This window comes from Rhineura floridana, chromosome 10 (assembly GCF_030035675.1).
Source record: "Rhineura floridana isolate rRhiFlo1 chromosome 10, rRhiFlo1.hap2, whole genome shotgun sequence".
Taxonomy (NCBI): Eukaryota; Metazoa; Chordata; class Lepidosauria; order Squamata; family Rhineuridae; genus Rhineura; species Rhineura floridana.
The window spans coordinates 27,581,713-27,600,045 of record NC_084489.1 but is presented as its reverse complement, the minus strand read 5'-3'; the positions used below and the strand labels follow the sequence as shown (position 1 = coordinate 27,600,045).

Genomic DNA, 18,333 nt, shown 5'->3' with positions numbered 1-18,333 from the left:
GCTCCTGAGGGCCCTCTCCAGTGCTGTGGAGCCCACTTTGCTCCTTGGTATACTGAGGAGTTGTGGTCAATGAAATGAACTGGGTAAGGGCTAGAGCATAAGTGGCATAGATCTCGCTCCAGAGCCGACCAAGCACATGTTCAGGCTCACAATTGGGCCTACCTCATGGTGGTGGGGGCAGCAAAGAGATCCTACTTTGTTGCCTCCATTGTGCCCTTGAGGAGTCATCCAGCTGAGTTGTTTTATGTGGTCCAAAGTTTGGTCACTCCTGATCAAGGGGCAACCTCTGGAGCACACAGTGTGCAGCTGTAACCAGCTGGTTTAACACTTCGAGGGCAAAGTCGTTTGGCTCCACAGTGATTTAGAATCTGCTATTGTAGCAGTTCCAGCTGAGGTGTCTAATGCAACATCAAACCCAGTGTTGTGGGATCAATTCCACTTAACGCAGCCTGATGAGGTGGGCAGGATGCTTCCAGTGATACACTTGATCATCTGCTCATTAGATCCTTGTCCATCCTGGCCTATTAAAGCTAGCCAGAGTGAGGTGACTGAATGGGTCACAGATGTAGTAAACACATATTTACATGATGGTGTGATGCCCACTGTCCTTAAAGAGGTGGTGGTATGTCCACTTCTTACAAAGCCTACACTGGACCCAACTGAGTGCAACAACAATAGACCAGTCAGCAACACCCCTGTTTTGGCAAAGGTGGTGGAGAAGGTGGTTGCAGAGCAATTGCAGGTATTCCTGGATGAGACTGATTTATATCCATCACAATGTGAATTCAGACCTGGTTTTGGAACAGAATCAGCCTTGGTCACTCTGATGGATGATGTTTATCGTGAGAGAGACAGGGAGAGTGCGACCATCTTATTTCTGCTCGATCTCTCTGAGGAATTTGATACCGTTGACCATGGTACCCTCCTGGACCGACTTAGTGGGATGGGTATTGGAGACAATGTATTATGGTAGCTCTGCTCTTACCTTCAGGGTTGGGTCCAGAGAATAACACTGGGTGAGTGTTCCTTGGCTCCCTGGCACTTGTGCTATGGGATTCCTCCAGGTACTATTCTCTTCCCAGTGCTATTCAACATCTATATGCAGCTGTTGGAAGTGGTCATTGGGAGTTTTGGACCAAGGCATCAGCAATATGCAATATGTTCTCCATAACATCTGAATCAGGAGAGGCTGTGAATGCTCTGGATCAGTGAATGCTCTGCATCAGTGTCTGGAGGCTGTAGTGGACTGGATGAGGGCCAATAAATTGTGCTTGAATCCTGAGAAGACGGAGGCTCTTTGGGTAGATAGTTCCCATGTTTGGGAGATAGGAAGGTTACCTATTCTGGATGGTCACATGCCCTCTGAAGGACCAGGTCTGTAGCCTAGGGTACTCCTGGATTCATCTTTGTCACTAGAGGCACAAATATCCTCTGTGGCTAGGAGTGCCTATTACCAGCTTTGTCTGGTTCATTAGCTATGGCCATTACTGGACAGGGATAACCTGACCACTGCAGTCCGTGCATTGGTAACCTCGAAGCTGGATTACTGCAATGTGCTCTATGTGGGGCTTCCTTTGTTCCTGTTTTGGAAGCACCTGCTGATTCAAAATGCAGCAGCCAGATTGCTGATGGAAGCACATGGCAGACAATATGTGACACCACTTTTTAAAAATCTGCACTGGCTGCCCATCCACTACCAAGCCAAGTTCAAGATCCTTGTATTAATTTACAAAGCCCTGAACAACTTAGGTCCAGGGTATCTTAGGAATTTCCTAAACCCTTATATCCTAGCTGAGATCTCTGCAGGAGCAGCTCTAGTCGTCCCCTGAGTTGGTGAGCATCATTTAACATCGACATGAAATCGAGCCTTCAGTGTAATCAGCACAGTGCTCTGGAATGCTCTGCCAACAGAGATTTAGCAGGTGCCTTCTGTTTTAACTTTTAAGCACCTGCTGAAAAGATTTCTGTTCTGCCAGGCTTATGCAGGCAATTCAGATGTCTTTTTGTAACAATTGACCTTTGTTTTTATTGTATTTTTAACATTTTTATTCTATGAGGGGTTTTTAACGTGTTGTAAATCATTTTGATGTTCTTAATGAAATAGCAGTCTACAAATATTTTTATAAATAAAATAAAATAAATAAATGTTTGCTTCCTCTCAAAATATGTGTTTTGCCTGACCAGAATATATCCTCTGCTAATGCCTCTTACTCACCTGGATGGAGAATAGAGAGAGATGTGAGATGGGTTTAGAAACTAGCTTATTGTACAAAGCTTATATATATATATTTGTTGCTCCACCCAGTTTTGCTTCTGGCTCAGCCCATCATTGGCATGTGGCCCAGAAGGCAAAGTGGCTCCTGGGCTGAGAAAGTGTTCTTTGTAAAATGGGGTGCCCTGATTATATTTGGGTGGCTATCAGTCTAACCCTATACATGTCTAGTAAAAAATAAGTCCCAACTGAGTTATTTGGGGGTTATTTTGAGGTAAGCGAGTACAGGATTGCAGCCTAAATCTTGTTTCAACCATGTTTGGTCTTGAAAATGTTTTCTGTTATATGTTGTAGCAGCTATATTATATCTTTGCTGAGTTTCAGTATAGTTTTGCCTTTTGTTTGTCTTTTCTCTCCAAATTGTTATTCTTTTTATGTGACACTAGTGCCTATCACAGAACGATAAGAAGAATAGATTGGGGAGATATTGAATAACAGTCAGAAAACATATAAACTGGAATACTAAGGTTTAATAATTGTGCAGTCAAGGTTCACATACTGGCGAACATTTCCAGGAGTGCCCAGGAGATTGTGCATGCTGAGTATAGATGGGAGAATATCTATTTTCTGCCTCTGTCATTTCACATGTGTTTAACTGTAACTCCTGTTTCCACAGTCATTTTGTTTGGTTGTTTATGAAAATTTGCATGTAAGTGCACATATCTGATCTCATTTTCTCTCAAAATAGGCATTTTTAAAGTTTTACTACGATGTGACCCTTTAATCCTCTCCCAGGTTTTCAGCATAGCTTGTCATGTGGTATGTGGAATCAAATGCTGTACTGTACATTGTTAATTATTACGTCCTATGGAAGAAAAGGCCAACATGCAAGTACTTTGGCTCAACTCTCTTATAAATCAGACTGCAGTGCTGAACTGCTTCTGCCAGCAAGACATTATCTGTCTTTCTATCTATGTTCAACTTTCCATTTTAATTGTTAGTTGAGGAGAAACATCTCCTGAAGTGCTTGCACAGTATAAGTTGGTGGTGCTAGTGCTGCTCCGGCCAAAGGATGTCCCATTGTCTGACTCAGAGGATTCCCATCACAGCAATTCTAGTACATCCAGAGTCTTCCTTGCTCTGTGTAGGTAAAAGTCTGTTGGAATAGGATGGATCCCTTTAACTGAAGAGGCATCTTTCAGTTTGATTTATATTCTGTCTTTCGTTTATTTAATTGGCTCTAGGATGGATTACATCATAATACACTATAAAACAATACAATAAAATTTAAATAATTTTTAAAAACCAGTTAAAATACAGCAAACAATACAGTAATGATATTGCAGCAGAACATCACTACTGTAATATTATTACTATATTATGGAATGTTTATTCAACTCACTACAAAGGACTGGGTAAAAAAGATATGTTTTTTGGCAAGGTTAAAATGAGAATAACAATAGTGCCTGCCTTATCTCAAGGGGGAGGGAATTCCACAGTCAAGGTACTGCCATGGAGAAGTAGTCCTCTCCTAGTGGTGAAATCAAGAGAAGGGCTTCTCCTGTAGATCTTGTCAGGATTCAGCCTGTTTATTGGCCCTCATCTAGCCTATTACTGCCTCCACTTAATGGCCATCAGCTGCACAACTGAGCTGGGTGTCAGCTGCATATTGAATGTATGCTCCAAATTGCCAGGTGTCCTCTTCCACTGGCTTTATTAAGATGTTAAACAGCATTGGGGACAAGATGGTGTCATGCTGAACCCCACAGCACTATTGCCAGGGGGCCAAACAGAAATCTCATGGTGCTGCTTTCTGGAAATAACCCTGCAAGTAGGATCACCATATCACCATTCCTACAACCCACAGAGCCTCTCCACAGGAGGATGCCTTACTCGATGGTATCAAAAGCTGCTGAGAGATCAAGGAGAAATAACAGTGTCATTCTCACCTTGTCTCTCTCACAATACAGATTATCAACCAAGATGACCAAGGCAGTTTTGGTGCTGAAACCAGATCTGAAGCCTGATTGAATTGGGTCTAGAAAATCTACTTCTTCCAAGCATGTTTGAGGTTTCAGACACCACCCTCTTGAGCACCTTACCCAAGCAGGGTATATGTGCAACTGGGCAGTAGTTATCATAAACTTCCAGGTGCTCCTCTGCCTCTTTCAAGTTGGATGGAAATACTCCCTCCCACAGTGAAGTATTTATAATACTCCTGACCCACCCAGCCAATGTCCTTTGGCTAGCTCTTAAGAGCTAAGATGGCCATGGTAAGCTGTCCTTTCTCAAGCATCTTGTCCACATCATCAGTATATTGTAATAGTCACATAATGAACAGTGGACTAAATTATACTGTATAGAAGACAGATAAATAAATTTTAAGAGTTTGGACATTGCAATGAAAATACTGCATATATTCTCTTGGGTCGGATCAGACAATTAAGTCTTCCCAGGTCTGGTCAATTTGTGAAGTGGACTGAGTGCATACAGTTCATCTCTGCTCATCAGTTGTGCCAGCCCTACCTTCATCAACCCCACATATACATTTAAGAATGAAACATCCAAATGCCACCTAGATATACAGTATACAGTTCAGCACAGGTTTCCTAAACTTCTGAGTTCAATTACTCCTTGATGAACTTATACAATTGTCATTGACCCCAATCCAAATTCTCAGGAATGTAAATGGAATAAAGTCAAGAAATATAATATATAATCAACATTTATAATCATCAATTACCATTACTAGGAATCATAACATGTAAAAACATAAGGAATACTGTTGTATTATTAAATACACAAGTTCCTCATTGGCAGAGCTTGGAAAAGTTACTTTTTTGAACTACAACTCCCATCAGCCCTAGGCAACATGGCCACTGGATTAGGCTGATGGGAGCTGTAGTTCAAAAAAAGTAACTTTTCCAAGCTCTGCTCATTGGCAAGGGAGATACACTGTGTACGTGCCCATGCCCTTTATTTCTGAGTCTCATAGTTCCTAATGAAGTTTTTTTAACGCTATCCTTCGTAAACTTATTTTCCACTGCTAGGCTTTTTAATCAACTCCTGCACTGTCCCATCAACCTCGGGGTCAATACTGACCACTTTGAAACTCTGATTCAGTGCCTGTAGGGGGAAAAAAGTAGTTGATTACTATTTTAGCATTTGCTCTCCTTCACATAGATTGGGTGAAATTTTAATTTTACTCTGGATCCTAGTGTCCAGGATTAGCACTCCTGCATGAATATTTTTTCACTTGTGGTGTGTGTGGGGTTACAGCCTTAGTTAGTAACTGTGAGCAGAAACGTCAAATATCCAAAGTTACAGGTGCCTGTATCCACAAATTAATAGAGTAACTGAATTTAAGTCAGTAGGTTTCACTTTTATCCTAGATAGATGAACCATTTGGAATGATTCTCCAGTTATAGATCTTGGCTTTAGGAATGTCAGACTCCAATGAAAGGACATAGGAGACCACAAGTGAAATCACCATGGGCAGCACAATCCATATGATGGGCAGCCAGGGGCAAGGGTGCTAACAGAGGAGGAGCTGGTGGGAAGGTCCTCAGTATCCACTGGCTCAGCTGAACACTGGCTTTGTCAGTGAAATGTAACCACAGAGTCAAGGATTTAGGTCCCATTGATCTTGATGGGATCTTAGTTTGCATTATTCGCTCTAGATTGACCCTGCTATCTCTTGCATAAGCTACATCACATTATAGTAAAGTAATGGTAAATAGGGATGCTTTTCAGTCTAGTTTGACTACGGAAGAATGGATTATCCTATTTCCATTCTGTGTCAATTTTGCATCCAGTCAATTATAGGTCTGCTCCCATTTTTTTAATTATTTTTTTGGGGGAAAAAAATAAATTGTACGCACTTGGTACACATTTTATACTAAGCCCTCCCCTAAAACACATTTTTGTATGTTTTCCAATGCAGTTTCCCTACAATATGCATTTCTGTACACATTTTCTCATAAAATATGTATTTTGGGTGCACTTTGTTCAACCAAAACTACCTCACAAAATTCAGAGAAGTGTGTAATCGGTTTGATAACTGTGTTCTGATCCCCATTTAAGTCCACAACAGTGAATTAAGTTCATTGGCTTTAAAATGCTGACCAAATGAATTTCTCTCCATTCCCTGTCTAAGCCTTTAGGATAGGATGGGAAAGAAAACTATAATAAAAATCCCTGATCACTTGTTCTAAAGCAGCCTTGTTTTTAATGAGAGAAACCTCATCTTTCTTAATTTCTAGAAATTATCTTAAAACAGCTCTTCTTTGCATAACCTGTGCATGTTGCCCAGCTCATTGTGTGAATGCACTGTTATTCACCCAGCCATTTTTTAAAAAAATGCATATGTTGCCACATGCCATGCCATTAAGATGTTTCGATCTTCTTTCAATCTTCTTGTTGGTGATTATTGCAGAGTATTCTCCTTTCCCATGTAACCAACATATATTTCTGTGCTTCTTTGCCAAGGCATTGGACTTTTATTTTTATTTCCAAATTGCTTAACTTGTTAGAGGCCTTGAAAATCTAATTACTCTTATATCAGTAGCATAACCAGATTAAAAATCAACAACAACCTTCCCCCATGACATTTCTGAACAAGACATCAATCAAACTTTGGTGACTGAAGAATATTGCTTCAGTAAGCCGTGTTCCATATATTAACTTTTAATGTGAAATATCAGGGCAAGCATGGATTTTTTATAATTATTGTAAATAATTATTTAAGATAATACAAATCCTCAATTGTACTACATATTTTAGTAATAATATTTGCTGTAGAAGAGACTTGTAAATTGCCAGTAGACTACAGAAGTGAAGTAAAATAAAATACAGTAATAAAATAAAAAATAAAAATAAATCATGCAAAATCCTGAACTGTGGCACCACCAGAAGCAAGATGACTCTCAAGTTGAGCAGGGAAGTCAGATGGGTGGTCAGCTTCCAGATCAAGGAGACGAAGCAAGGCCAGGCAAAGGAGTCTGCATGTCTGATCAGTTGGATGAGTTCTCACACTGAAGAAGCAAACCTGGGTGACACTGATCTGGAGTTCTCCAGGACCCTATTGGTTCCTGTGGTCATCCTCTATGGCTGGGCTGGTGAGCAGCAGTTCCTCCTCTGTTATATGGGTGGTGCTGCAGTATAGGAAAGATCAGGCCAGTTACTGCTTCAGCCCATGAGCTGGTGCAGGGAATAAGCATCCTTCATTTAGGGGGGAAAAACTATCTTCTATTAATTCTAATATTTCATTGTGGTAACATTTAAGTCTTGTATTGATGTTAACAGGGATTTGGAATCATTTTCTTGGTATACTTGTACACCAGATGCATGAGGCTTATTGATTGGGAGCAATGAACACACTGGAATGCCTGTAGGTTAAACATGGCCACAACTTTTTTGGTTACAGCATATCAGGAGTTTGCATAACATAGGGCAAGGATCCTGTTATCTGGCTTACCCACCTAGTGGCTGATGTCTTTCCTAGCCTGCCTGCTGGGCAACCCTGAGGGAGCTGCCAGGCTTATACCTACCATGGTGCAGGCCAATCCCATGGGCCCTTACTGCAAGCTGGGTTTGGGAGTGATAGCCACATCCCCCTGAGCTGTGGCTGAGTCCTTGCAGCAACTCTACCCAAGACTCCTTATTGGGATTCCCCTAGTAGGATATGTATCCTGCCTAGTGTCCTCGCCTCACTGAAGACAGTTGTGACAAACCTGAGGCATGGTTACAGATGTAAGGAAGATAACAAACAAAATAACCCCATCCTTGCTATGGAGAAGGTGACAACCTTTCAGCCCCCATGCCAATTGCAGCTATGAGCATAAAATTCCTTTCCACCCCTGTCAATCAGCAGCTGACAACCAGCCACTAACCCAGGAGTTAGTGGGTGGGAAATTCAGCAATGGCTGTCAGTGCTGACACAGTTGCAGCAGCCCAAGTCTAAATATATAGCCCAGAAGCGGACCAGAGGGAGCAAGTTCTCACTTCAGTTCAGTCCATAAGATCTCATATTGGCCAAATACACTGATGTGATTAAAGTACATGGATCCAGAGCAGGGCAATAAGAGAGCAGTAACTCTTGATGTGTAGAAGGTTTGTCTGGATGTTACACAATCACAGACAGAACTTTTCATTCTTTACCTTGAACGTTTGTGATTTGAAAACATATGGGTGATATTTAACTAAGCTGTACTCAATGGACCCATTAGAACCAATTTACTTAAATGATTTAAGTCCATGGATTTTAATGGGTCTACTCTAAGGATGACTAACATTGGATATATCACCCTGTGAATTTTATGTAATACATATATACCAGTTTTATATTATTTGAACCTGCTTGCTTATAGATATTAATCAGTGGGGGGGGGAAGACAAATGCTAACCATTACAACATCAGATCAACCTGAATGGAGCACTCAGTTCTGTTTGGGTGCTCTTTACAGCTTTGAAGTTAAACCCAATAAAATATACTGCCTTTGTGTAGGATATCTTATTTTAAGGTAGAATATATAATAGAGAGCACAGTTCTAGAGCACTTGTATATTGGATTATATTACCAAGAACGTAAGAGCACCAGTGGATTGGACCCAAATTCCATCTATTTTAGCATTGTTTCTAGGAGGACCCAGCCAAATACTTCAAGACTGGCTTTCCCTTGTTGTTTGACTCCAACCATTTAGTATTCTGAAGTATACTTTTTCCTTTTTTGGAAACTTGAGCTGATGCAGGATGCTTGCCTTTCGACGGGGACAGGGCTTATTCTGGCTCCACTGCAATGGCCTCCTATTAGCTTCCAGATCCAATTTAAAGTGCTGATAATGCCTTTTCAGTTGCCAAATGGTTGGGGGCAGGGGTGGCCAGTGTGGTGCCCTCCCAGATGTTGTTGGACCTCAGCTTTCATCAACCTCAGCCAACATGTCCTGTGGCCAGGGATAAGGAGCTGAAGTCAAGCAACATTTGGAGGCCACTACATTTGATACATTGGTCTGGGGCCTATATACCTTAAGCAGGGTTCACTCCCATATAGTATCTCACTGCTCCATGCCCCTTCTTTTCCAGAAGGAAAATATGTAAGGTCTCTTTGTGGAATTCTGGAATTCACTTCCATCAGAATTATCACTGGCTGCTTTTCTCTTGGTGTTTCAGTGTCCATTTAAACTTTTAGTGCTGGCTAAAGGTTTCCTGATATAATTTTATGGTTGCTGTTATTTGTAAGGGCTGGCTTTAAGTGTATTTTTGAGATTTATTGAGCTATTTGTTGTTAATTTGTTGTTTTCATTGTACCATTTTGAGCACAGCTTTTTTGTGTGTGTAGCATGTAAGTAAATACATTCAGTTTGGCAACCCTCCAAGTTCTAGTATTATGAGAGACAGAGAAAACAATTTCTCCATTCACACCAGTCATAATTTTATACACTTTTATAATGTTCTCCTTCCTTGGTTACATTTTCTTTCCAGATTAAAAATCCCTCCATACACAACTGCACAAAAGTATATGTGCTATGTTATGAAAATGTGCATCCCCTTGTGTTGACTATGGAAAGTCTCCCATATGCTCCACTACTAGATTGCCAATTTTACAGAGTGGTCCATTCTGTGTCTTGGAAAATCACCCATTCATCTCATTTAACCAAATGAAAAAGCACAGGTTTAACCTGATCTAATCAACAGACTCAGAAAACATCTTTATTTGTTTTGACATCCCAAAAGCTGCCACCATAATTGGTCTCTTTGTTGATGATCAAAGAGCAAGCATAGAAAATTAACCACCTTCATAAGGGTAGCTTTTGAAGGTCAGACCAGAAATGCAAAGACAGCATGCAGAACATGAATGAAGAGTTGCACTCAATACTGTTAGTGCGGCACTATTCAGGAGCACTTAAGACTCTTTTAAGTATGCTTGACAACTGGATAAGGTTTTAAACAACAATAAAATGAACAGCCTTTTTTTACTTTTTTGTTTTTCAGATATGGAAAAATTGTATCCACAAAAGCAATTCTAGACAAAAACACAAATCAGTGCAAAGGTAAGTGCCAGAAGTCCTCCCTGCAAATTCAACATCAGGTTGATTGACTGGTTTGTGCTGCAAAGGTTCATACTCTGGCAGTGCAATCAACATAATGTACAATATATTGAAAACATGTTTAATAATGCCAGTGCTTCAAGTTCTACTTCCAGTAACATTGCTCATTAATTTTTTTCATTAACAAACAAAATGAAAATCACAAATCAGAACAACTATCAAATTGCTTCGGCAGCAAAGTAAATTACCTTCTAACCACATAGTGTCATCTGATTTGAACAATATTATCGGTGATGCAAATTGATTTCCTATGTAAAACTGTGAAACTTGGGAAAGCTTTCCCAAGCAAAGCTCCATTCCACTTTTCTTGCTCTGACATCTTCTGTTCCATTCTTACAAGAAAATATTAACTGTGGTCCACCACACTGCTTCTAAGATTGTGGCATAGTGAAATGAAAATGAGCCAATGTAACTCTTTCAGTTTATTTTTATTTTATGGCTAATACTTTAAACGATGTATGTATAGTTTCCTACATACTTAAATAATGCTTATATGCAGTGGAGACTTGTGGCTCCAATGTCAGTAGGGAAGTGAATCCACTCCAGGTTTTGGTCTGCAGTTTCAATGAGCTGTCCAAGGTGCTGGCATGCAGCCCCTGGAAGGTTGCTCATGAGGAAAAGTGCCCTCAGTCTGAAAAAGGTTAAACTCCTGTTCTAGCAGGTAATAATGGTATTTGTAATTTGTCATCCAACCTATAGGAAGCCAGTTTAATTTATGGTGGGGTAAATTATGCCTGTGTAACTTATCCCTATTCCAAACTCTGTTCAGGAGTGAGGCTACTACCAGCTGAGCCAGCCCAAGTCTGGCCGGGGGGGGGAGACTTTAAAATAGAGTTTGACTTACACCAGCCTTTTTGCCAGTGTAACTTCTGCTGGGTTACTAGGTCACATGACTGAGCTGAACAGAGTTTGGAATAGAGATAAGTCTCCTCCTGCTCCATTCCACGCATGCCATGCTGCCACCACTCTTTCAGAACACCCCTTTTTCAGGATTTCCACTCAGCTGGCTGAGCCCCAACAGAACCAACTAAACCCCAGCTGAGGTGGGATGGAGGACTTACACCGGCGTATCTCCAGCTGAGCCAGGATGAAGGACTTCAACTGGTGTAGCCCCGGCATAGCCCAGGTTACCTGGCTCAACCAGAGATCCACCTGTTCTAAACTCCAGTCATCCTGGTGGATTTTGGGTTTGGATTGCTCCCTGATACATCATCTTTGATGTGGGGAGTTGCTCAGACTCTTGCAGTGCAGCTCACATCTCTATACTATAAAATACTTATTTTGCACAACTGATATCCACCATTCATCTTCTTCCTAAGGACTGTTGCTGAGACAAAAATGACAAAGTATGAATTATAGTCTTTACTAGTTATGATGCCAAATATCAAGAGGAGGTGGGGCTCAGAATAACTATTTGCATATTTTTCACCCCCACCACAACCATTTCAAATCAGACTCCTTTACAGTTCAGATCTGGTTTGGAATGGACTTGATTCTTCCTGACTGTCTTTGCTGCTGTACACCCCCTTTCCCAAACCCCTACCTTACTTAAGGAATGGGGAGCAGCACTGCAGGGGGCTTGAGGGCAGCCATAGCCTCAGGCCTTGAATCTCACAGGTGTTCATGACATTGCCCACTGATATAAACTAGTGTGGGAAATGTACTTTCCATAATTCCTAGTGTCAGCAGTAGTGGCTCCTGAATTTAAGAAACATGGGAACTACGTTTCTCATGCTTCTCTGTTTCAATGTGTGTTGAATACATTTGTATGGCATTGCAGGCCACAGGACTGAGGGCTAAAGGTGCTGGGAAGCCCTCTCTTGCTTTGGAGGTTGACACAACACTGGGTTTAAGCCCCAAAGTACATGTGATGTTACCAGACTTTTGTCTTTAAATGCAGGTCTGCCCAAATCATATCTAAAATGGGAGGTGGTGTGCAAGTGAAAAATGCCAAAGGGGTGTGTGGCAGTGGGGTCCTGAAATCTCCCCCAACTTTCTTGCTTCAGCCCCACACCAACACACAACTGTAAAATTGGTGCCTGGTTGGGGGAAAAGGACTTTGCAGGATGGACTACAACCAATGTGGTGGCCTAAATGTTGTTGGCTGCAGTTTCCATGAGCCCAAGTGGCCAGCATGGCCAGTGTTCAGGGACAATGCGTGTTGTTCCAACAAGATCTGGGAGGTAGGGATGAAGAGAGGTTTAACAGTCCGTTCCATCTCTTTAGTCATTTAAATTGCATGATCACCTCATTAGACACATGAGGAAGGCTCACATTTGGAGACATAGTTTGCATAATATATCTATTGCTATTTATTTATTTAGTCCATTTATATACCGCTTATATTTAAATAAAACTCTAAGCGGTGTACAATAAATCCAAACATCTTAAAACAACAACTACAAAAAACAATAAAATACAGTTAACTGACCAAAACATCTTCTTTAGTCTCAACATAATATAAACATTGCATATAGAACTAAGTACAAGAAATACAAGAAAAAATATAATATACATAATAAACAGAATATTCCCTACGTTTCAAGGAAAAACATGTTAAAACAAGTTTATTTTAAAACATAATAAATTACACAAATGAGATTTCTTAATCACAGTATAATAAAAAGCAAGACAATTAAAACAGCCATTATATCAGAATTTTGTCTTACTATCGTTGGGAAAAGAAAAAAAAGTTTAATTTACTCAAACACACCCTTGCAAAATCAGCACATTCATATTTAAACACATTATCATAACAGAATCACCAACATCTTCAGCAGCTTAAAGGCAACCTTATTGGAAGTTGACTGACCAGTGGTGATAATGACATAAAGGTTACTATGTGTAGTGAAACGCTTTTGATAGCCTTGTCATTTCTGATTAGAATAACATTTCATATTAGTTTCACTGTCTTATCTCCCCTTTCGATCTCATTATACTACCTACACACATTTTCCCCCACTGGAAATCTTTCCAAATTACTTCAGTTATCATGATGTAATTCTCTAGTGAAGATATGAGAGGGCTACTTCCATGGCTATGCATATAAAGACTTCAAAACAGAATTCCCACCCCCCCACCCCCAGCATACAGCATCTGATCATTTGTTCACTTGAGAGCAAGTAGCTGGAGCACATATGCAAACACCCAATTGCCTAGTCACCCACGAGTTAAATAAGGTTTTTCTCAAGGTTATTATAGTCTAGCTGGTGTTGATACAGAGCCACATTCAAAGAAGGTCTCACTCTTCTTTCTTACATCATTGACAGTGTGAGGATATTTAAAAAAACACCTATTCTCCTAAGAAACTGCCTGACCATACAGATCTTGCTTGGTGGTGCTCCTAGTGATGTACTGGAGGGAAAACGGGAGTACAGCTCCTGGTCTTTTTTTTTTAATATCAGCAACAATTATGTCCTGCTGAAGCACCAGAATAATTGGCGGACTCTTCTTGTTCTGGCAAGTGAATGAGGTGAAAATGAGGCTTTCTAGTTTGTTTATGAGAGATAATCACAGCGAAAGTCAGAAAATGAGGAAAATAAGGAGAGGCTGGAAAATCCTTTTATTTTCTTTAATGGTGTTCCTATTTCACATTAGTAATTTAAATGCTAGTAGCACTTCTTTGCAACATGGTTTGCATTTCTAATTAAAAGCTAAAGATTGCATTTTAGCTGGCTGAAGATCTTTTGTTAAAGCTCAATGTGTTTTACAAGTCAAACCTAGAAGCAAGCACCACTGAGTTCACTAGAGGTGATGTATAAAATTGCAGTCATGCTATGTGCTGCTACTGCTGTATGCTCAGGATTACAAGTCATGCTATTTGTTGCTGCTGTTCCTATATGTGAGTGTGTGTATACTGTTTAATAGATCAGCAGAACTGCCTGGATTCTTCTTGGGGGCATGGCTATGAAGACTGTCATGATGAACTCTTGCACTTTAAAAAATACTGTACCACTGATGCGCTCATCTTGTGGAAGTGGGGCAGGTGGTGACTGGGGATATTGCTTTTTCTGTGGCAGAACCCCAGCTATGGAACTCTTTCTCCTGTGCTGTTCACCCAGCTGGCACTTACCTTGCAAAATTTTAAGCATCAGATAAAAACTATTACCTGCTCTTTGCCTGCACTTTCAATGGACTGCAATGTTTGCTTTTGCTGTTGTCATGGGATTGTACTGCTCTTTAGCTTGTATTGTTCCTGTTATCTGAATCAGGTTTTAGGCTGCTTTCTACTTTAAGGCTGCAGTTCTATGCTCAACTGAAATCAATGGGACATTTCTGGGTAGACATGTGTAAGATTGCTCTGCATATTGAAAATAGTTTTTTAAATGATATTTTTGTGTTTTGTATTAATGTAGAATCTATTATAGGTTTTTTTATAGGAATGAAAGGTGGGGTTATTTAACCTTCAATGAATGAATGGTTAAATAAATAAATAATTTTACTTATTATATTTATATCCTGCTTTTCATTTAAGAAACTCAAAGCAATGCATGTGGTTTCCTCCCATTGTATCCTCACAGCAACCCTATGAAGGGTTGAGAGGCTTTGGGTTGGCCCCAGGTCACCCAATGGACTTCATGGCTGAGTGGGAATCTTAATCTCCCTGGTCCTAGTCCAATAAACTGAACACTACACCACACAGCCTATAAGGTATGCTGTGAACATATGCTGAGCTCTGTTTTAATATAAACATGTGCCTCTAGCAAACCAATGAATGGAATGATGATTGCGCCTCCCTGCTTGCCTATCTACCTGGCTGTTACTGCTGCCATCTTTGCCTCCTAGCTGTGGAGAGGCAGTAGAGTACATTGTTTCCCAGCTAGAGGAGGAGGTGGTAGCAACAGCAACTGGGCAGAAGCAAGATTGGCATTTGCTCTGGAGAAGAGCTTGGAAAAGTTCCTTTTCTGAACTACAACTTCCATCAGCCCAGCCAGCATGGCCACTGGATTGAGCTGATGGAAGTTGTAGTTCAAAAAAGGAACTTTTCCAAGCTCTGCTCTGGAGTTTAAGGTTAAAGACAGAGCTCACAGCACAGCCTCTTGTCAAGCAGACTTAGGCTGCAATCCAATAGACACTTACCTGGGAGTAAGTCCTGTTGAATCCAGTGGCGCTTTCTTCTGAGTAGACATGTATTGGATTGCAGCTTTAGTGGTTTAAATGTTTGGTGTAGATGTAAACTTCATTCTCTGTGAACTAAGACAACAGCAAAATCAGTACTATAGGCTGCAGTCCTATGCATATGTACCAGGAAGTAAGGATAGGGAGAAATTCAGTTCAGTTCATGTTTAAAGGCAAACCTACCTAATTCACACTTTCCGGAGCAATACAAGAACTGAAACACAGCCATCCACCTAATTCGCACTTCTCTGAATTTTGCAGTGAAGTTCTCCAGCCAAATAACGTGTACAAAAATTCATGTACTAGGGTAAAGTGTGCATGACACGTTAGTGAAAATAACATGCAAAATGCATTATGTTAGGCAAAAATGTGTATATTAAGCATAATTGCATATGAAAATGTGGTTATGAGGAGAAATTTGCACCAAAATGCTGATGAATTATCATGAGGACTTTTTTCTAAAAAAAAAATGCAAACTAATGTGGAAAGGTGGAGTACTGAACTGAAGATTGGAAAAATGAGAAACAGAGAGAAACAAAAACAAATTTCCCATCCCTACAGGGATGCATGCCCCACATTGAACACAGTGGCCCTTACTTTTGAGAAAACCTTGCATGGATAATTGCCACAATCATCATCATCATCATCATCGTTGTTGTTGTTGTTGTTGTTATGTGAATTGAGACATCAGACTTAAAATATCTTCATCTGCCTCCCATCTGAGACATTTCTTCCTTTGGTGGTGTGCGTACTAATTGATGCATAACAGCATCAGGCAAACATTCTCTAAAAGAACTATGTAAAACAAAATAAGAGCTGTCATGATAAAATAGCCCGAACTCATTGAATAAAGCAAGGAACAAACTGCATGTGGAGAAGAATGAAAAACAGACACACAATTCAGTCAGATTAAAAAATGCTCAGGAAGATATAATCCCCAAGTTGGGAGGTGGGATTGTTGTTGCTGTTTCCTGGGTGTATGATCTGTGTTTTTTTCTTTGCTAATATAAAATGTCGGAGGGGGGGACTGAAGAATTTATTGGCAAGAAATGCTCATCTTCAATCTACAGCATATTCTAGTTGCAGCTGGGTTTCATATATAATTCCACCCCTCCCCCTTTTTTGATAGAGCTAAATGTGTAGAGGGACTTAGTAGTGGACGTTTCAGTGTACAGTTTCCATACCTCACAGAAATGGGATGCAAAACTGTTCATCTGCCAAAATATACAAGCCCATTTCACAAGAGCATGAATTACTGTCCTCTGCATCTGGCCTTGCAGGCTCTTTCTAATAGTGTGCATGCCAGTTTTTTCCCCTGGTATAATCAGGAACTCCTATTGCCCTGTACATCGCATTAGGAACCAAAATGGATGTGACATGGGAGAATGATAAGAGGTGCCACTTGTGAGCATCATTATAATATGCAACCTGTGTGTGCCATTGCTTCTGTAGACAGAATGGCACCACCTATACACATGATAGAGAAAACAGTGGGCTCAGGGGAACCCTAAGTTTTGCAGAAGCACAAAACTAATTGTGGGGTGGGGGGAAGAAATCCTAAAAGAAGGAAAACAACCCAGTGTGGACTGAGTGATGTGTGTTCAGGGCCAAACTAGTTAATAAATAGCATGCCGCTACATAATCTTGTTTTTCTTTAATTAATTACAGGGGTATGGGAAAGTCCTTACTGGGAAGGCGGGAAGACTAATTTCTTTACTCCCCCTTGTACCAGTGGGGTCTCCTTTCTAAGGTTACAAGGCAAAGGAGGGTAGGGAATCTCAAGCTAAAGGCTCATCTAGTCTAGCATCCTGTGGCTAACCAGAAGGGGAAGCCTGCAAGCAGAACATGAGTGTAACAGCACTCTCCCCATTTGTGACTGCCAGCAATCAGTAGTCTACACTACACTTTATCTTAGCCAAAAGGCCAAGAAGCATACCACCTCAGATACAGGAGGTAATGCACAGTCATCATGGCGAGTAGCCATCGATAGCCTTATTCTCCACAAATTCATCTAATCCCCTTTTAAAGCCATCCAGGTTGGTGGCTGTCAATACATCTTGTGGGAGCATGTTCCACAATTTAACTACAGTGCCTTGCAAATGTAATCAGATCCCTGACCAATGCTCTCATATTACTGAATTACAAATGGTACATTGTAATTTCGTTCTGTATTATATTTTATTTTGAAACACTGAAACTCAAAATCAATTATTGTAAGGTGTCATTGGTTTTATGCTGGGAAATGTTTGTAAGAAACATAAAAAACTGAAATGTTGTTTGCATAAGTGTTCAATTCCCACACATTAATATTTGGTAGAGCCACCTTTCACTGCAATAACAGCTATAAGTCTTTTGGGGTAGGTATGTACCAGCTTTGCATATAGTGTCAGAGGGATTTTGGCCCATTCTTCTTGGCAGACTAGCTCTAGGTCATTCAGGTAATTTAGACGTCACTTGTGGACCACAATTTTCAAAGAGCACGACAGGTTTTCAATGGGATTGAGATCAGGACTTTGACTGGGTCACTGTAGGACATTCACCTTTTTCTTCTTGAGCCACTCCAGTGTTGCTTTGGCCTTTGTCTTGGGATCATTATCTTGCTGAAAGTGAATTTCCTCCCAAGCTTCAGTTTTTTAGTGGACTGAACAGGTTCTCTTGCAGTATTTCCCTGTATTTTGCTCCATCCATTCTACCTTCAATTTTAACAAGAAGCCCAGTCCCTGCTGATGAGAAGCATCCCCACAGCATGATGGTGCCGCCACCATACTTCACTGTAGGGATTGTGTGTCTTGAGGCATGGGCAGTGTTAGGTTTGCATCATACATACATACATAGCCCTTTGAGTTTTGGCCAAAAAGCTCTATCTTGGTCTCAACTGACAACAAAACCTTTTCCCAC

The 18,333-nt window shown here is 40.6% G+C and overlaps 1 protein-coding gene across 4 annotated transcripts in view; it reads left to right on the top strand.

Annotated features, from left to right (window-relative positions):
- Positions 1-18,333, top strand: part of RBMS3 (RNA binding motif single stranded interacting protein 3) — a 734,215-nt gene that overhangs the window by 238,794 nt on the left and 477,088 nt on the right. For all 4 annotated transcript variants that reach the window (XM_061586167.1, XM_061586164.1, XM_061586166.1 and 1 more), the window contains one exon: positions 10,202-10,260. In XM_061586167.1, coding sequence (XP_061442151.1) covers positions 10,202-10,260 — 59 coding nt within the window. The remainder of the gene's footprint in view (positions 1-10,201; positions 10,261-18,333) is intronic.